Source organism: Brettanomyces nanus, chromosome 4, assembly GCF_011074865.1.
Source record: "Brettanomyces nanus chromosome 4, complete sequence".
NCBI classification, from domain to species: domain Eukaryota; kingdom Fungi; phylum Ascomycota; class Pichiomycetes; order Pichiales; family Pichiaceae; genus Brettanomyces; species Brettanomyces nanus.
Genome location: NC_052377.1, coordinates 3,114,174 through 3,133,936, shown reverse-complemented (window position 1 = coordinate 3,133,936; position 19,763 = coordinate 3,114,174). Strand labels below are relative to the sequence as shown.

General features: G+C 42.3%; 10 protein-coding genes across 10 annotated transcripts; 6 read left to right on the top strand and 4 right to left on the bottom strand.

The window, feature by feature from the left end:
• Positions 1-99: 99 nt before the first annotated feature.
• On the top strand, positions 100-4,618 carry FOA43_004743 (uncharacterized protein; the record flags this gene model as incomplete). Its single annotated transcript, XM_038924971.1, has 2 exons — positions 100-334; positions 993-4,618. 2 exons carry the CDS (start codon positions 100-102, stop codon positions 4,616-4,618), a joined length of 3,861 nt encoding a protein of 1,286 aa, XP_038780899.1.
• Positions 4,619-4,852: 234 nt separating this feature from the next.
• FOA43_004742 (uncharacterized protein) lies at positions 4,853-7,105 on the bottom strand (the record flags this gene model as incomplete). The annotated part of the gene is made up of 1 exon (XM_038924970.1): positions 4,853-7,105. The coding sequence occupies one exon, from the start codon at positions 7,103-7,105 to the stop codon at positions 4,853-4,855; it is 2,253 nt and encodes a 750-aa protein (XP_038780898.1).
• Positions 7,106-8,636: 1,531 nt separating this feature from the next.
• On the bottom strand, positions 8,637-10,136 carry FOA43_004741 (uncharacterized protein; the record flags this gene model as incomplete). The annotated part of the gene is made up of 1 exon (XM_038924969.1): positions 8,637-10,136. One exon carries the CDS (start codon positions 10,134-10,136, stop codon positions 8,637-8,639), a length of 1,500 nt encoding a protein of 499 aa, XP_038780897.1.
• A 1,374-nt stretch (positions 10,137-11,510) lies between these two features.
• On the top strand, positions 11,511-12,635 carry FOA43_004740 (uncharacterized protein; the record flags this gene model as incomplete). The annotated part of the gene is made up of 1 exon (XM_038924968.1): positions 11,511-12,635. One exon carries the CDS (start codon positions 11,511-11,513, stop codon positions 12,633-12,635), a length of 1,125 nt encoding a protein of 374 aa, XP_038780896.1.
• A 208-nt stretch (positions 12,636-12,843) lies between these two features.
• On the top strand, positions 12,844-13,484 carry FOA43_004739 (uncharacterized protein; the record flags this gene model as incomplete). The annotated part of the gene is made up of 2 exons (XM_038924967.1): positions 12,844-12,847; positions 12,889-13,484. 2 exons carry the CDS (start codon positions 12,844-12,846, stop codon positions 13,482-13,484), a joined length of 600 nt encoding a protein of 199 aa, XP_038780895.1.
• Positions 13,485-13,495: 11 nt separating this feature from the next.
• Positions 13,496-14,074, bottom strand: FOA43_004738 (uncharacterized protein; the record flags this gene model as incomplete). Its single annotated transcript, XM_038924966.1, has 1 exon — positions 13,496-14,074. One exon carries the CDS (start codon positions 14,072-14,074, stop codon positions 13,496-13,498), a length of 579 nt encoding a protein of 192 aa, XP_038780894.1.
• A 294-nt stretch (positions 14,075-14,368) lies between these two features.
• Positions 14,369-15,077, top strand: FOA43_004737 (uncharacterized protein; the record flags this gene model as incomplete). Its single annotated transcript, XM_038924965.1, has 2 exons — positions 14,369-14,373; positions 14,573-15,077. The coding sequence occupies 2 exons, from the start codon at positions 14,369-14,371 to the stop codon at positions 15,075-15,077; spliced, it is 510 nt and encodes a 169-aa protein (XP_038780893.1).
• A 9-nt stretch (positions 15,078-15,086) lies between these two features.
• FOA43_004736 (uncharacterized protein) lies at positions 15,087-15,593 on the bottom strand (the record flags this gene model as incomplete). The annotated part of the gene is made up of 2 exons (XM_038924964.1): positions 15,087-15,537; positions 15,589-15,593. 2 exons carry the CDS (start codon positions 15,591-15,593, stop codon positions 15,087-15,089), a joined length of 456 nt encoding a protein of 151 aa, XP_038780892.1.
• Positions 15,594-17,193: 1,600 nt separating this feature from the next.
• FOA43_004735 (uncharacterized protein) lies at positions 17,194-18,690 on the top strand (the record flags this gene model as incomplete). The annotated part of the gene is made up of 1 exon (XM_038924963.1): positions 17,194-18,690. The coding sequence occupies one exon, from the start codon at positions 17,194-17,196 to the stop codon at positions 18,688-18,690; it is 1,497 nt and encodes a 498-aa protein (XP_038780891.1).
• A 361-nt stretch (positions 18,691-19,051) lies between these two features.
• On the top strand, positions 19,052-19,748 carry FOA43_004734 (uncharacterized protein; the record flags this gene model as incomplete). The annotated part of the gene is made up of 2 exons (XM_038924962.1): positions 19,052-19,058; positions 19,099-19,748. The coding sequence occupies 2 exons, from the start codon at positions 19,052-19,054 to the stop codon at positions 19,746-19,748; spliced, it is 657 nt and encodes a 218-aa protein (XP_038780890.1).
• Positions 19,749-19,763: the final 15 nt, after the last annotated feature.

Here is a 19,763-nt window from a genome sequence, read left to right as displayed (position 1 = left end):
TATAGGGGGGGGGGAGGAAGTTATTTAGGGGGGAAGATGAAGAAGGAGGGACGGCTTCTTATCTGTCGTCATTGGAGGAATACTACTAATCTTACAATTATGCTCTACCATATCAATGCTTGGTTAACTATACTATCGATATCCCCGATTCCTGCATTGTGCTACACTACGTACTGCAAATGCCAGTGTGATGAAAATTATTCGATCTACTCATTGGCCGAAGATGAGAGTTGTAAGGTGTGCAATGCTGATTACTGTCTACAAAAAGGGGGACAATTATGCATAGATAAGAGTGAAGATGAGGCCAGGAAAGCTATTACGACACTATGCTTTGGTAAGTAAGGAAATTGAAACTGAACATGAACGTGCACAGGAAAATCAATCTGATTGCAGTACTAACAACACCTGAAGAACGTGAATCAACGCGAGATAAGTTGGTCATCTACGGATTCCTCAGTATAATAGGAATCCTCTGCGTGTTCATAGTAGCCAAAAAGTATCTTTAGACACAGTTAGGGGATTATGTGGCGTTGGTTTACGGGGTGAAAAATTTTACTGGCGAGCCACTAGGTGCCTCAGAAGACTATTAGGTTTACCAGGTCCCTGGAGGTCACGGGGCCTATCGGGTTGGCATGCATCCCTCGAGGCACCGGTCCATCTCAGCGCACCTCTCAGGCACAAATCAGGAAGATCTACCAGATTTATTTTTCGCTCTTAAATTTTCATAAAAAAATGTTTTGAAAAATTTTCCTCGCGTTACCTCCTCAGTAGGCCCACCTGTGCAGTGACACTGAGTTTATCTAAGGAAAGTTCTTCTTGAAGGTTATCTGCACAGGGCCTTTTTTGCAGAGTCTGCCCTTTAAAGCACATTACAAGTGTATCTATATATATATTCTACATATATATACAGTTTATCTTTTTCTGGTTCCGTATATATACAGGAAACTAGTTTGTTTAAGAGGCATTTATTTGATCTCAATCCTTACATACAGTTGCACATTTCTTGCCTCAGATCATGTCGAATACATCTCCGCAAAATTCATCAGAGGCCAGTGCTACTACTGTTACTCCAGTGGATGCTACAGCAGGTGCTATAAGCGCCAAACGCGCTACTGCCCCCACTGGTCCTAATACTGCCGAGGCTACCGCTTCTACAACGGCTTCACCAGCTGGTCCAGCATCTGCATCATCGTATACCTCATCATTGAACGCACAATTGTCTGAACAGCCTCCTCAGCAGTCTCACCGCAGGGGTTCATCTTCATACCATCGCAACAATCACAGAAACTACAACAACCACCATCACTATCCGCAACATCAGCAGAATCCCATGTACGCTGCCCCTGGTAATTGGCAGGGTTATATGGCTCCTCTGCCTCAGTATTATCAGGGCTACTATTCTCCTCAGGGCTACTATGCTCCTGGTCCTGCGCCAGGTGTCGGTTACACGGCTGGTCCTATGCCAACAGCACCAGGTGCCCCACCACTTTCCGTTGCAGGTGGCATCCCTGGTGCCGTTCCTCCGGGAGTAACTCCACAAGTATCATCGGTTGCCCCAGTGCCTACTGGTGGTTTGCCTCATCCAATAGATTTGCCTGCACGTCCAGTCTCTCGCACCCCGGCGTTCTCTCCGGTAAAAAAGATTGCTGGCCTCAGCATCAAAACCAAAGACGGATTACCAGTGACATTTGCCAGAGGACACAATAAGACTCCTTCTTATTCCAGTGCCAATTCGTCCACCACCTCGACTCCATCTGTTCCTGTCGCTCAGCTTGCCACCGCATCCGCTACCAAGGTCCCTGCTAAGCCAAAGGACGATAAAACGAGAAAGACTAATGAAGATTTCAAGGCTGCATTCCTTGCAAAGTTAAAGGCTAGAGACATTAAGCTAGGTGTGAAAAAGTCCTCGCCAAAGCCAGAAGTGAAGGTTGAAGCAAAGAAGGAGGCCGAAAAATCAGAGCCAGAAGCCAAGGATAAATTACAGATTAGCAAGGTTGAACAAGAAGTGAAAGAAGTCAAACAAGAAATCAAAGAGGTCAAGCCAGAAATAGAAGAAGTTGAAGGCATACTGGCCAGAAAGGCCGAAACAAATCCCAAGTTCTCGGAGGCCAAGCCAGAGGAAGTCTCTGAGATTAAACCAGAGACTAAACCTGAAGTTTTGGTGACTAAACCAGAAGTTCCCGAGACTGAGCCAGAGGCTAAACCTGAAGTTCAGGTGACTGAACCAGTAGTTTCCGAGACCCAGCCAGAGACAAAACCTGAAGTTCCCGAGACTAAACCAGTAGTTCCCGAGACTAAACCAGAGACTAAACCGGAAGCTTTGGTGACTAAAGCAGAAGTTCCAGAGGCCAAGCCAGAAGTCTCTGAGACTAAACCAGTTACTAAACTGGAAGTTTTGGAGACCGAACTAGAAGTTAATCTAGAAGCTCTTGATACCAAGCCAGAAGTGAAGGAGACCACACAAATAGAGAGTAAACAAGAAACTGCAGAACCTGAAATCAGCGTTCCAGCTCCAGTTACTCCTATTTCACCTGTTACACCTGTTACACCTGTTACGCCTGTAACTCCTGTTACTCCTGCCGCTTCAGTTTCTTTTGCTACTCCTGCCTCAGTTGAAGCCTCAACTTCCGTTACTCCTGTTGCACCTACGGATACAGCTTCTGTTGCTCCTCCAGAAGCTTCCACTGAATCTCTTACGGAGACTTCAGATAAGCCAGAGCCTACGATGACAGACTTTTTTGCTCACATTCAAGCCGCTAAACCTGTTACAGACCCATACAAGTTCTCTTACCCAGAAGGAGTGGAATTGCCAGTGAAGAAGTTTGAAACATACCACAAAATCACCTATGATCCGGGCTTTTTAATCCAATTCTGTGATCATTGTAACTTCGCCGTTGACAAAAAATGGCAGGCACAATATAGCTCTAAGATTGTTATTCCAGAAGGACGTGGAGGAGGAAGAAGAAATAACAGTCAGTTTGGCCGTGGTATGTCACGGAGTGCTGCTATACGAGGAGACTTCAACGGATCTAGGAACGGATCTAGGGGAGGTTCTAGACGCCGGATAGTTCGTGAGAAGAGCGGACAGGGATCGAAAAGAAGAAGAGGCGATAGAAACAATAGTGAATTTTCACGTAGGGGTCACTACGGTGATAATAGAGAGGGTAGGGAATCTGTGGAATTTAGTGAGTCTACAACTGCATCTCACGAAGCAGCAGCTGCAGCTGCTCCCGCCATGGAGTTTGAGCCTCTTAAACCTACCAAGAACAGATGGGTTCCAAAATCGCTGAAACAGAAAGATAAAGAAGTTAAATATGCTCCCGATGGAGTCACTGTGCTGTTGGACGATGATGATGTCAAGTCCAAGATTCAGTCTCTTCTTAACAAGCTTTCCTTGGAGATGTTCGAGCAAATTTCGGACGAAATGTTGGCGGTTGCTAACCAGTCCAAATGGGAAGATGATGCTCATACATTGAAGCGTGTGATTGAGCTTACATTCGCTAAAGCTTGTGACGAGGCTCATTGGTCTAACATGTACGCCAAGTGGTGCCTCAAGCTCTGTAAGACGATTGATCCCGAAGTGAGAGACGCCAAAGATGAGGACATCAACGAATCAAGAAATTCAGGTTCTCAATTGTTCCACTACCTTTTGGTTTCCCGTTGTCAGACAGAGTATGAAAAAGGTTGGGAGGACAAACTTCCTTCCAACGATGACGGTTCTGCATTGGAACCAGAGATGATGTCCGATGATTATTATAAGATGGCTGCAGCAAAGAGAAGAGGACTTGGTTTGGTGCGCTTTATTGGTGAGTTGTTCAGTTACCAGTTACTTAACCGTCATGTGATTATGCGTTGTATAGTGCAGATTTTGAGCAATGAAGAACCTTCCGAGGAAGCTATGGAAACCTTGACGCAGCTGTTGAGAACGTGTGGTCCTGCTTTAGATCAAACTACAGAGGGCAAACATCATTTGGACTTGTCTTTCTCCAAGATCAACAATATTATGGAGAACTCCAAAATGTCTTCTCGTATTAAGTTTAAGATGTTGGATTTAATGGACATGAGACGTAAAAACTGGAGAGACAAGGAAGTGGAGACTGGTCCAAAGACTATTACCGAGATTCATGCTGATGCCGACAGAAAGAGAGAAAAGGAAGAGATGGATAAAGAGAGAAGAAGACACCATGGACGTGGTGGCGATAGACGTGAAAGTGATAGACGTGAGAACCATTCTTCAAGATCAGGCTCGCGTTGGGGATCTTCTGACAGACTTTCGTCCAAGGACCTATCTAAGGTTGGTGTTGTGAGAAACTCTTCCGAAGGCTCATTGGGCCCATTTAAAAAATCTAAAGCATTCCAGACTTTGGCTTCCATGAGAAGAAACCAGAGGTCGTCTGATAATTTCACTACAGTTTCGGGAAGTATGAGATCTTCATCCACGAGGTCAACGAGGTCTCCTTCTACACCAGAACCTGTCGTTGAACCAAGGGAAGTTTCGAGAAATAGATTCGCCGCTTTGAACCTTGATGACGAGGAGAACGATGAAGACGCTGAAGATGCTGAGATTGTCATCACGAAGGCTCAGTCTGGAAGTGATGATAAGAAAGACGAACAGTAAGAGCGATCGACTAGATTTGTTTCTTTGAAGGTCAGAATTACGACTTGAGGAAGAGACAAGTCGTTTATGCTTGTGTAACTATCTATCTGTGCCTTCTTTCTCTTCACCCTGTACACCTTTTCTTTAATTCACTTGCTTCTTTCATGCCATTTTTATTACCTTTATTTGCAAGTTACCTTACCCTAAACTAAAGTAAAAAAAAAAAAACATACACACACATAATATATATATTCATCATTGTGGATGGTTACTTTCCACGGTCAATTGCACCAATTCATCGGCAGGGTCCGAACTAAACTTGGAAGTATCAATGTTGAAGAGAACCTTCTTGATTGGAATGTTGACTTTGCCGTCGGGAAAAACCTCCAACAACTTTGCAACAACCCGCTTTGGCATATCAGTATCTGCACCACCAAATTGTGTTTCTATCATCACATTCTCAAGCTCATTAAGAGACGATAGATTGTTGACAGGAATCTCATCGTTGAAGCAGTTGAGAACGTCCAAATTCTTTATGAGCCTGTAGTTTGAGGAAGTGGCTAGAACAATCAAACGATGGGCCTCTGGAGGAGACTTCTTCATTCTGGTCATCAAGGCTCTCAAGATCACGGAAGAAAAACGAGGCCCAATAGGAACATAGTCTATAATTGCTTCAATGTCATCCACTATTAAAAGGTTCAACGGCGACTTGTAAGCATCCCGAAAAGTGTTATCTATGTATTGAACCTTAGCGGATTCAGACATACCGATTACCTCATCAGATGAAATCATACGCATAAATGGGAACTTGGATTTAAGTGCCATATACGCCGCCAAAGCGGTTTTACCAGAGGCGGGAGGTCCATAGAGTAAGACCGAAGAGAAATTGAACTTTTGAGAGTTCTTCAATTGGGCGATGTCCCTTTCGACCCTCTGTAAGATATTGTCAATTCTAGGCGAGTACTTGAGGATCCCTCCCAGAATAGATTCGTGCAAATCCTCTTCATTAACACCATAGGAAGGCTTAACCTCGTTAAGAGCATTGACAAAACAATCCATACCCACCACGACATTACTCAAATCACCGGTTATCTGTCCTACTGTGCCAACCTTGATGTGTCTGCTTAAGGCAAAAGAGGTTGCAGATTTGACCAAACCTTCCAACTCGGCACCACTGAAGTTCTTGCTCAACTTAGCAAGCTTGTAAAGATCAACATCTTCTGCTAATGCACCATTCTCCCTCATCTTCTTGGTCTTGATCATTAAAATTTGATGTCTACCGTCTTCATCAGGAAGATGAATCTCCACCTGAACCTCAAAACGACCAGGCCTCAACAAGGCTTCATCAATAAGATCTTTTCTGTTAGTCATACCAATAACCAATATGTTATTAAGTTGGTCGACACCATCCATCTTGGCTAATAATTGGTTGACCACATTATCGGCGACACCAGTTCCATCGCCTCTAGAACCTCTCTGTTTGAAAATCGAATCCAATTCATCAAAGATAATAATGTGAAGTGACGAAGAATCACCCTTCTGTTTGTACTCAGTCTCAGCATCTTTGAACAAATTACGGATGTTTTCCTCGGAGGAACCGACATACTTGGACAATATTTCAGGTCCATTCACAATCTTAGGTTCACGCGCGTTCAACATCTTACCGATCTGACGTGCAATTAATGTCTTACCGGTACCGGGAGGACCATATAGCAACATACCTTTCACGTGCTGAATACCCAACTTCTCGATTAAGCCAGGAGGAAAGATCCTCGAAGCAAAAGCACGACGGAAAATAGACGTGAACTCTTTATCTAAACCTCCAATACCCATATCTTCAAACTTAAAGTCCGGTCTAATGATGGCGTCGACATTTGGTCTTTTGCTCGAAGCCTTCAAGTTGACTAACCCATCGCTACCTTTATAGAAGTTTACTATGGTCTGCTGCACCACAATGCCTTTATCCATAATATCTTTGCTAACAGGAACATCTTCAATATTGACCTCAGCTAACGCAACCACCTGGGTCGAGGAAACCTTAAGCTCAAAGTAATTACCTTTAAACTCAAACAACATAATCTGCGTAGGCTGAAGAATCTGAGAGTCAAACTTTTTCAAAAAGGCATCAGCCATCTCGTCTGGATCATACAGTTTGCTGTTTGCTCTATTTCTATTCCAAAAGTTGATCTCCACGGTGATCGAACCTAAGTAGGCACCTTTATTCTTATTATTGGAGAACAAATCATAGGGACAAACAGAGATTGTCTGGTCTGTAGACCAGGAACCCCAAAACCGTTGGTTTCCAGAAAGACCCACAGTACCAGGCAGTAATTTTGTGGATGTTTTAGTGCTGAGTACGTACTTACCTTCGCAAACAACATATATATTGTCCGGGAAGTCCTGGGGATTCACGGCTATGCAATTAGACTTAGCTGTTTCATTATCCGGTGAGTTCTTCACCAGCATCGGCTTAGCCGTCGGACGTTTTCTAAAGGGAAGCTTCTCCATTTTGGTTCCAGTGAAAATATCAGTGAAAGGACAACCAGAATAATACTTTGCCTTAGAAAGTAGGGCGAAAGAGAATGGAACGAAAGAGACGAAATAAACTTGTTTGTTGGCCTGAAAGATCACTGCGCCACAAAATAGAAATAAAGAGAGTACATACCGAATAAGTAAGTTGAAGTGGCTGGTGCGAGTGGCCTCGTTGTGATCTGACCACCTTATCTATCAAGGTGCCTTTTTATTCCGGCTCACTAATGAATCTTCGTTCGGTGATTCCAGCTTTCTGCATTATAAAAGTATTTCAGCTATCGTCTGTTGTTTTGGCTCCTTCACAATTTGATGTTTCCAGCTCCATACTAATTGAGCGATATTCGCAAACTCCTTCAATATTCCTAACCGCATTGAACTCTTTCATTGATGTCGAATGGCTCAAAGTCAACTTTCTAAACAAACTAGTCTCATGGGATTCTGTTTATTTTCTTAAGCTGGCAATTGATGGCATATCCTTCGAACATGAATGGGTGTTCGGACCCTTATTATGGAGACTACTCAGAGTCCTTCTGCCTACTCATAATATCTACGATATGTTGATCGCTTCCATTGTTCTCAATCTCTCCTGCAACTTGATCAGCTGCTTTGTCATCTATGCACTTACGGTACACTCTTTCAAAACTACTGCTGTCAAGAATTTGAACGATGTAGCTCTCACGTGCTCCTTACTCTGTGCTGTTCAACCTTCAGGTATTTTCTCCATTGTCACGTACTCTGAATCGATTTCTCAGCTTCTTTGCTACATAGGGCTTTATTTGAGAGCCGTATCCTCTGATTTGACAAGAGGTTGCAGATTTAAATACCTGCTTAGTGGTTCAGCGTTTGCTTTGGCATACGGTTTCAGATCCAACTGCCTGCTTTATGGCATATTATACCTCTACGATCTGTGGCAGTCGGTGAGATCGAGGCAATTAATGAGGTCGATTGAAGCTATCGTTGCGGGGTCATTTATTTTTGCCGGCTTAGTGTTCTCGATATACGTTCCATACTCAGTATACTGTCCCGGACGTGGTGAGTGGTGCCTGAGTACTACCAAATCTCTCCTTTCTTTCGCTCAGTCATACTACTGGAAAGTGGGACCTTTCAAATATTTTACAGTGGGTAATATCCCGCTATTCATACTAGTGTCTCCACAATTACTGGCTATTGTACTATCCTTGTGGAACTTTCGATCATTTTCAGCAATAAGGGGAGAATGGCTAGTGTGCCTTACATATTTGGTACTACAGATCGTGATTATGCATGTACAGATTGTGAATAGAGTGAGCACATTCATACCGGTGCACATATGGTACATAGCTCTTATACACCGAAACAAACAAGGTTCTTGGACGTCACTCTTAATTCAGTTCTGGATAGCATGGACCATTATCCAGGCAGGACTCTATGCGTCCTTTCTTCCGCCTGCATGACTACAAACTAGTCTAAGTAAAATTTATTGAAGACAGAGACAAATAATAAAGAAAAGTCTATTTAGAGAACACTACTACTGGGTAGGTATAAATTGAGATAATTGAGAACTACCTGCGGCTCCAGTTTGCTGCCATTCGGAAACAATCTCTTCCAAGACGGAAAGAGATCCTAGAACACCAGTGACTGTACCATATGAAAGGCCTTTGCTTCCTCCACAGCACTCACAGATAGCCGCTGCTAATGCAGTGGCAAACGAGCCTGCAGAAGATGCAGGAACAATAATCTTGCCTATTTCCTTAGACATTAAGACATCTCTGCGACCAACCATAGTAATATCCTGCTCTTTGAACTGTTTGGCAACGTCTTTGGCAGAAGAACCGGACATATGAGGCCAAGCTTTACCGAAAAGAGTTGATACAACGACGACAAATGCAGTATATGTGAAAGGTCTGACCAAAGAAAGGAGAGGATTGGTGGAAGAACAAGAAGGAGAAGCGGAAATCAAGTATAAGAGGCCACCAGTCAAGTTGTAAGTCTTTTTGAATTCAGGTTCAAGTTCCCAGGTGCCAATCAATGCCAAGTACTTGTTGCTAGAGAAGATTCTGGTGAGAGAGAAGCCAATGATGTTGCAGAAGTATAGAACAGAATAGGTGAAGATCAATGGAACGGCACCACAATAGAGCAATTTGATTGGATAAATAGAAGCCATGCTTCTGACCTTGGATGATTTAATTGAAATCTCGTATCTACAATTGGATAAGTAGACAATCAAGCAGACGGCGAAGATGGCAGCATAAATTTGAGTCAAGTTGGTCAAATTTTGTCTGGTGAAGGCCTCAACGATGCCATAAGCATAAGATTTAGAGGAAAACATGTTCTTAACGAATTGAACCAAGGCACCAGTGGATTCAAAACCACGAGAAGTGACTTGAGTAGTCAAACCAATGAAGGAAGTGGTGAAAGTAGTGGCAGAGGAAATAACAATAAAGTCAATGATGCCAGAGCCGAATCCGTAGTGCTTATCTAATAACTCAGCCATAAGGGTAATAATGGTATTACTAACAGTTAATTCAACAACAATCAACAATTTGGAAAAAAGACTAGGTTCGACAAGCAATTCACCATTCTCAGCAGCCGAAGTAAAGTAGTCAATGGGCTGAAAATAGCCTGCAAAGACAAGTAAAACAGCAAAGACGAAACCCAAAAGAATAGAGGTGAGTTTCTGTAAAGATTGAAACAACTTTCTATCCGACGAGGACGTGAAATCAACGTCGAGCAACTTATCGCCGGCCGCAATCTGCCAGAGAAAGGCAGAAAAGGCCACTGGGAGGACACCGAATTCTAACAAAGTACCAGGAGTGGACGCAAAACAGTTTCTCAACCATCCAAAGGCATCGACAACATTCTCATCATTAACACCGTTAATAGGGAGGCCAAGCAAAAGGTAAATGATAGCAGCAGCGACGGTGTAGACGAGTTTCTCGTCGAAAATGCTCTTCTCATATGGAAGCTCGACCTCAAGAAAGATCGACGCAAATGGCTTGATTAGGTCCAACAAACGTATTCCACTCATCTTGACCGACAAACACAAACAGAAACAAACTAAGTGTCCAACTGATTGTTTTAATCGTTCGCTGCGGTTTTTCGCTTTGTCTTCGGCCCTTCCATTTATCTCGGCTTTTTTTTTTCAGCTTCATTTGGGCTGGGAGAATTTTTTCTTTTCCCGATTTCTCTCTCTTCTGGGGAAATCGACGAGACGATTGAAAGAAGAGATGGAAAATCTTGGGATTAGAGGGAGGAAAGTAGACAAAGGTTGACTGAAGTCAGCAAGCAAAGGAAGATATTACGCTCTTTAGAATGCCACCAATATCATTAGAAACAAAGTCTGCCAAGGTGGAAGAAGCAGATGCGTTGATATCATACCGTGATGCCATTAAATACTGGACATCTATCGAGCCTACTATTGACGGAGTAATGGGTGGATTTGGAGAAACTACAAGTGTTCCTAGGGCGGACATCGTGGGCTCAACTACATTTATTCGTCGACTAAGGAAAAGATTTAGTAACGAACCAGGTAAGATCAAGTTGGGTATGGATTTTGGTGCGGGAATAGGAAGGATCACTAAAGATTTCCTGTGTAAGGTGTGTGATAAAGTGGACCTTTTAGAGCCGGTGAAACCGTTTGTTGAGCAGATGAAGATTGAACTAGAACCGTTGATGGAACAAGGTAAGATCGGCCGAATTTACGATATTTCTATGCAGGACTGGGTCCCCGAAGAAGAACACAAGTACTATCTGATGTGGTGCCAATGGTGCTGTGGCCATCTGCCCGATGACGACTTTATTTCTTTTCTAGACAACTGCAAGAAAGGCCTACAAATTGGAGGATTGTTGGTGATCAAAGAAAACAACACGTCTGGTGTGGATGATATTTTCGATCCTCTGGACTCCAGTAAGACTAGAACCGATTCTCATTTCCGAAAAATTTTCAAAGAGGCCGGATGGACCATAATACATACTGCATTGCAGAAGGGAATGCCCCGAGAATTATATCCAATTAGAATGTATGCCTTGCAGCCCGCGGAAGACTAGATAGTCGGTTCACTACATATACAGTGTGTTGCACACAACTCATTCAGATAGGGGTGAAAGACTATAGATGGTATGGTTATCTTCACTTTTGATCAGTTGAACTATGCAATAAATTTTATCATCATTAGAGTTGTGTATCAGCAAATTCATTTAACTAAATGTACTCGTTGATTAATAACCGCGTTACCTGTAGAGAAGAAAAAAGTGATACTAACAAGTGAGAGTTAAAAACTTCTTCCACCTGTTTAATCATGTGAAAAATTGAATCAAAAAGAAATTGAGATTTGACCAGTTGAGAAAGATTCATTCTTGTCCAGTTACCAAATCAGTTTTCGGTTATCTATCAGGGATTAGAATGAAGGTTGATATATTCAAATTTGATAATACACTATTTAAAACTCCTCTTCCGAATTACGAGTTATTCAGTTCCGATTCCATCGACATACTAACTGATCAGTCTCCCCAAAATTTCCTAAACTGGTTTCGAGATTATGCCATATTATCGTCCGCCTATGAAGAGAACGGACTTCCAAAGGACGCATCAAGGAATCAGCTGATGTGGAACGAGCCCTTAGTGGATATTGCCAGAGACAGTATTCATGATCCTAATACCCTTACTGTTCTATATGCTTCAAGACCGGATGTCCCTGCTTTTCAAAAATGTATCCACGACTTGACTAAACTGAGAGGCCTTTTGTTTGATCTGGTACATCTTTCTCTTCCACGGTACGGAATTCCCGATTTCATTGACAACTTGACTGATATGCAGCCCGATGTTGACGAGATCAACTACTACGCTAATGTGGATCAAACTGAAGACAACGCTCTTGCCGAGTTCATGTATCAGTCTTATGCAAACATCGACTTCTACAGGATTCCTGTGGCATTCCAAAGGTCGTATATTAATCCAACCTCCGAGTTCAAGCTCGTTTTGAGCATGGTATCCAGGTACAATAGAATCAGCGAGACAAAGGCCATCGTGACCAGATCTCGGAATGGTACAGTTTTCAGGTTGCCTATTCAAGAGAGAAAGAGGCTACTACAACTCTGTATGAACGGGGATTTTATTTCCAAGAAGGAGTACTCCCACTTGAAGTTCGATGCTACTGATATACCTGTCACTACACATCAACTATCTAGAGAAGATGAAGACAAAATTGGAAGATTGGGAGAGATAATGGAAGTGGTACCTACTTCCATGGGGTGCATACCGGGAAGAATATACGTGGTTAAGGTACAAATGAAAGATATAGGATTGTCCTTCCTCTATTCCAAGGATCCTCTCATAGTTATAGCATACGACAAGTCTCTCAAATATCATCAGATAGGTCCGTTCATTCGGCAGATAAGAAACTACAAACCATTTCAATCCAGTTCGACATTTGAGGCGATTGCACAATTCAGCGATAAGCTACGAATTAAGTTGAGTCCAAAGACTCGAGACGCGAAAATGAAAAACGTGCGAGCCGTTTTAGAATAAAATAAAGAGAGAGAAAAAGTCGCGTACTCAAATAGTCAGTACTCGGCGCTTACTACTTGGACTACCAAACACATAATTGATATGCTCTCAGAGTACATATTAGATAAGGCATGGTCACGGATTAGCCTCAATTCACGAATAAAGCTCCCGGATACTATCAATCTCTTGGATCATATAGAGGCCATTCATGGAAGACCTATTCTCTCAAATGAGTATCGATCGTTCTGGATGGACACGGTACTAGGAAATCCAGAGATGAGCGTTTCAAAGGAGGAATTCAAAGGGCTCTTTGCAAAATTGTTTGACACGGATTTCGATTCTGTAATCAATTCTGATGAGTCTAATAGAGACGAGCTTACGAGTAAGAGTACGCAGAGTATAAGGGATGAAACATTGAACCTCAACAAACTTAAATATTTGAATAGTGATAGAAGGAAGGCTGAATATTTACGACGCATCTCACTGCTTCGTGACGTTCTCAACGAGAGACGCAACTATAGTAGTGGCCAATATCTCGACTTGGGAACAGAATTGGAGATTAACAGGAAGCTTGTCAAGTATTTAGGCGCACTAAATGATATCTATGAAGATCAAAAGCCGAATAAGCATTCAATCAAATATGCTGAACGACTAGCTGCGAATGTTGGTAGGCAAGAGGAACTCTTGGTCAAATTAGGTGACAAATTTTCAGAACACGAACCAAAGTTCATCACCAGTGTAACGGATAGCATTAGCCACTATGCAAGAAGAATACTTCTCACAGCAATTTCGTTGATGGTGGTGTCATATTTATTGAGCTTACTGGCAGACATCGATGAATATGATGAAGGACTGTACAATAACTTATAATAAATAGACGATTAACCCTCCCATGTCCTTGTACAATCCAAACATTCCTCGGTAAACGTTCTAGGTCGTGGTATAGAGATAGCTGGTGTAGGCGAACCGGAACCGGAACCACTCATGGTAGACGAAGAAAGTAAGGTACCGTTGTTAGTTGCACTCACATTGTCTAGATGATTCATCTTGAGACCAGGCCTAACAAGATCTCTTATTTTCTGTTTCACAACTTTCGAGTCGGGAAAACCTCCATCCATTTTGCGGTCCCAAATCACAGTCCAGTTGTCATACTTCTTGACCTTCACACCGATAGTGAAGGTTCCTGCCACCAACGACGGCTTCAATATTACCGAATTGACAGTTAACTTAGGGACTTCGTTACAACTAGATGTGATAACAGGATCCTGCTTGGATCCAAAAGTTTGGAGAATCTCCTGCTGGTACCACGTAGCTCTGAGCATCCATTTGCATCTGACACAGTATGAGATGGACACCATGGGGTAATCCAACAGAATATTATCCATCTGTTGGAGCTCCGATGATGGAGGCGATTGCTCTTGACCTTGCACTGATGGTAATGGTGGTGTAGAAGTGGACATTTATGAAGAGAGGATAACGAAAAGAACAGAACAAACTCAAGCGGAACAGAGTGATTGCATGACCTCAAATATGATCGGGCTGACCGGCAGCTTCTCGGTGCAAGGATGCACTGATCGCGGGAGGGGGGGGGGGCATCGCTTTATTAAGGAGAATTGATTCACTTACCCCAACCTCACTCACACTTTTCTTCCCCACTTTATTCCGCCGAGTTTGAAAAGGAAGTATATAAAGGTCAATAGTACCTCGACAAAGCGAAACACTTTGTCTTTTGGTACGCTTTACTTTTCATTACCATGACGTACGAAAAATTGACCTATCACCCTCTGATTACGAGGTCGCTCGTTTTCTTAGACACCACTGCGGGTCGAGAAAAGTTACTTAGAACGGTTCAATACTTGGTTCGTTTCTTGGCATACAATGCCCGAGATGATCCTATACAATACCTGTTTCTTAAGCGGATGCAACTGATTTTAGGATTGAGCAGAAAACCCCCTCAGATTTCTCAAGACGCTCACTCACTGGAAGAGCTTGCTGATCAATTTGGATGATCAATTGAAGGATAGTAAACTCAAACTTTTTGAAGGTGTCAAACAATTTGGCTTTGCCATCTATTTCATACTTGATTCAGTTCAGTGGTTCAAGCAACTCGGATTTTTCCAGGGGAAAAAGGCTCGGAATTCGAGATTGGTGGCTAACATTGACATATATTGCTATCGATTCTGGCTTTTAGCATTGGTGGGTGCCATATTACACAATCTAAGGCAGTTACAAATATCGCAGTCCAGATGTAAGGAGCTTGAGTCACAGGATATTCAGGAGGTGAATACAAGGGTTATCGAAGAGGAAGAACAGATAGTTAAGACTAAAAAGGATCTCGCCAAGAACTTGCTCGACTCTATCATTGCCATGAATGGCTGCCACGTGATTACAGCATCTGATGGTGTGGTGGGCATTTCTGGTTTGATAACCAGTATAATGGGACTTAAGCAGTTATGGAAGTAGTAGGGAAACCTATATATCATCCAAGGATATTCTTTTACGAAGCTGTTTTTTATCGCCAACATGTTTTTTCGTACGCACTCGTTGCTCGTTGTCTCTTTTCTTGTATTTTTGCCACTCTTGTTTGGTCTGTTGGTCTATCTGTTGTCTTAATTGACCACACTGCTTGACACCGACCACAAATTTATCGAGACAATCTTGTAGGTTCTTGTCTCTGTATCGTGTCTTTTGACTTTCCACTAGTACGTCACCCTTGACAGTAAAATATGGGAATTTTTTTATTTGTGGAGCTTCCTTATCGTTGTAGTTATGCATGATTTGATCAAATACCGTTGAATCTATCCATCTTCCACGTGACTCGTACCAACTGACTGTACTCATTCGTAACTGAGCTTTTGAGTCCGTAGTATTGATATGCTGGCCTCCTTTTCCTGAAGAATGTGTAAATGCAACATCAAAGTATCTTAGTAGAGAGCGAGACGGTTTGAATTGTGACAGCCATTTCTGTACCGACGACATTTCTTTCTCAATAGAGATAGAGTGAATCTCAAAGAATCTTTGGTGGCCTGCACTGCCGCCTTTAATTAGAATCAGAGAGAAAGTGAAAAACGGAGATATGAATGCAAACGAAAATGAAAGTGCAGTGCAACTGGAAATAAAAAACTTGAAATTTCGCTAAGTACAAGCGACACCGAGATGGCTTCCATTAACTGAAGGGGAATTTCATATTATATTCTCTTTAAGCAACTTGACAGGCCATGTACAAGGTCCTTTACCTCAAATGGACGGCTATTAGTGCAGTATCTACAAGGTAACTACATTAATGAATGTTAGGAGGGCCGACTGAACATTCAGTCAGTCGGACTTCACACGAAGACTGTTCATCGAGATGTTAACACCAAACCAATCCGTTTGACCATGATCACAGTTTGACTAAACAAATCATTCTACCCTCTGGCCATAAGGCTCTCGGCTAGCCATCAAAGCCCTTGCGGCATTTCCACAATGCGACCCGCTTTAGGAAACACAGACGGCAAAACCAACAAAGACCATCTTAAATCTGCCAAAATTAGAATGACGAGTAGCTTGGAAACAATACAAATTGAAGAAGAACCGAAAAAAATTTCAATTTTTCAAAATTTCAAAATTTCGAAACAGAAAAATTTCATGGAAGAAAAAAGAAAAGATGAATTTATTTCTTTTTCTCGGGGTCGTCATCATTCATTCCATTAAAGTTAACCTATACCTTGCGTTCAACTTTAATGGATCAACGAGTGGCTAACCGTAGGCTGTAGTGAGAATCGTTGTGACCAGTCCATTAAAGACAACTATTTGCTATCGACGGTGTGTTAAGTGTGTATATATAGCTGTATCCTTATCTAAAAGCTTATCACTGATAAGAATGCCTATCATAGAAGCACAGAAAAAGGACTGCAATACTCACCTTTCCCCAAGGATTATCTAGAGAAAGTGGGTAAATCGGTCATTTCCTCAACTGAGCACGGCTGCCTTTCAAATCGGTTGTCCGAATATCATCTTCTATCCCATCTCATCTTGCAACCCCTTTGGCCTTTGCGCCCTATAATTCTTAGGAAAGTTTGCTTTCTGTACTGTCCCTTACCTACTACCTGATACACTGTATCGTCATTGCTTTTGCTCAAATGACCGCAACTCTACATCAGATAAAATGCCTCTTTTACTCCAATGCTTTTCCTTCTCTGCCTGCTTTTTTCTTTTTATTTTCATTTTATTTTATTTTCTTCGATGATCCGGCGAATTTTTTTCGTTCGGTCATTTTCTTTTTCCTTGTTCTTGATAAGCTTTTCCTGGGGCATTGAAAGATGCATATATATATATATATATAAATTAGGTTGCTGGAGCTGTTCTCTATCTTGGCTGTTGTAGTTTTTTTGTTGCTGTTCTGATCTTTGATTTCACAATTAAGCACTTTAATTTCATTCATATTAGCATGATGGACACAGAGAAGAATTCCGACAGGACGTCTTCCACTGCGGACAAGTCCAAAGATGTGCCTGACTTCGATGACTCTTCTGACTATCAGGAGGGTCTCGTTCACGAGACTTAGGTGAAGAGAGGACTCAAATCTCGTCATGTTTCCATGATTGCCCTTGGAGGTACTATTGGTACCGGTTTATTCATCGGTACTGCTACTCCTTTGCGTGATGCTGGTCCAGTTAACACGTTGATCGCCTATATATTTTTCGGTGTTATGGCCTACTTTGTTACCCAGGCTTTGGGTGAGATGGCTACTCATACTCCTATTTCTGGCTCATTTTGCGTCTTCAATAGCAGATATATTTCTAAGGCCATTGGTTTCTCCACCAACTGGTGCTACTGGTTCTCTTGGGCTATTACATTTGCCATCGAACTATTTGCGGTTGCTCAAGTCATTGAATATTGGACCGATGCAGTTCCCAATTGGGCATGGATGCTTATTTTCTATTTTATCCTAACTGCTGCCAACTTCTGCCCCGTTGAATATTACGGAGAAGTCGAGTTCTGGATTGCCTTGGTTAAAATCTTGGCCATTATTGGTTTCATTATTTATGCGTTCTGCATGGTTTGCGGTGCAGGAGTTGGTGGCCCTATCGGCTTCAGATACTGGAGAAACCCTGGTCCTTGGGGCCCAGGTGCTGGATTGGTGTCAAATATCAATACGGATCGTTTCCTCGGTTGGCTATCTTCGCTCATTAACGCTGCCTTCACCTATCAAGGTGTTGAATTGACAGGAATAACTGCAGGCGAGTCTTCTAATCCTAGAAAAACCGTGCCTAAGGCTATTAGCAAGGTTATTTTCCGTATCTTGATCTTCTACATCCTTACATTGTTCTTTATCGGTTTACTTGTTCCTTACAATGACCCTCAGTTGGATGACAGCACCACTTTCATCTCATCTTCACCATTCTTAATTTCAATCGAACGTTGCGGCACTCCTGTTCTTCCATCCATATTTAATGCCGTTATGCTTTGTACCATTATCTCTGCAGGTAACTCGAACATCTACATTGGTTCGCGTGTGCTCTACTCTATGGCAGGAACTTCCGCACCTAAGTGCTATGGATGGACTACCAAACAAGGTATTCCTTATGTCGGTGTGATTACAACGTCACTTTTCGGCCTTTTATCCTTCTTGAACGTGTCCAATAGTGGTCAGACGGTGTTCACGTGGCTAATGAATATCACTGCAGTGGCCGGCATGATCTCTTGGATCTTTATAAGTGCAGCACACTTGCGGTTTATGTCCATTCTCAAATCGAGAAACATTTCTCGTAATACTCTCCCATTCAAGGCCATATTAATGCCTTACATGGGATGGTTTACATTTATCAGTCTAGTGGTGATTGTGTTTATCCAAGGTTACGCTGTATTTTTCAGCTTCAGCGCTGCAGATTTCTTCGCTAATTACGTCTCTGTGGTGATGTTCTTTGCCTTTTGGATCATATCTCAGTTGACCATTTACAGACACGAGCCTTGGTTTATTCCAAAGGATTCAATAGATATTGATTCCCAGGCTAGAAAAATCGACGAGGAAGTCTGGGATGAACCTCAACAACAAATGGGCAAGTGGGAGAAAATTTGGGATACTATCATGTAACATTATAGCGCTTTTTAAAATAGCACAGGATTTTGAATATCAAATAGATTAAACTTAATCGAGTAGTTAATTTTAGCGAATAGGAGATGAAGGTTTCCAAATTAGGTCCGACTTATTTATTACTGTCAACTGGTCTTCCAATGGCACTCTCGGATGTTTTCTCGCTCAGTGCTCTTCATGGTTGTGGAAGCTACTTCAGAAACTATATCCCAGCTTGGATTGTCACGGCCGTTGTCTATTTAACAACCCTCTACATGCAGGCGTATTCGCAACCGTTCAAAAGACATTTTCTTCTCAGTGATCCTTCAATAACATATCCATTCACATATCACGAGCGATTTAACGACGTTGAACTTTGGACATGGGCAGTTATCATCCCTTACATAGTGATTCTCTTTTGCTCCATAGTTAAGTTCATGATGGATGGTCACGACAGACGTGCCAAGTACTTCCATCTCTTGCACGTAACATCACTTTCTTTCTTTCTTGCCTTGGCCATTAACGGATTTGTAACCGAGTTTCTTAAGAACCGTATTGGCAAATTTAGACCCGATTTTCTACAGAGATGCGGTCCTAAAGTTAGCGAAGACGACGGAACAGGGTTCAATCACGTTTACAATGAGACCATCTGCTCCATGCCATTAGGTGCAAGCGTTTTTAAAGATGGCTACAAGTCGTGTCCCTCGGGCCATTCTTCTTTTGCTTGGTGTGGTCTTACATTTTTCAATTTGTGGATCTCGGGTCAATTCAAACTTCATGCACCAGTCGATCCAGATAGTAAGTCGATTGAATCTTCAGGAAACTCACGCTACCACAGGTTCCGCCTGGCTCAATTGATCAATTTACTACCCCTCTGTCTCTGTCTACAGATTGCTGTCAGTAGGTCCGAGGATTATAGGCACGATTTCATCGATATATCCTTAGGTTCGTTAATTGGCCTCGCTACCTCCGTCATTGTTTACTCTCAGTTCTTCAGATCAATTTTTAGCTATTATTGTTCAGAGACAAAGTTCAGTGATTACCAGTTATTACAGTCTTACGAGGATATACCAGTGTAGTTTACATGCGCTGAC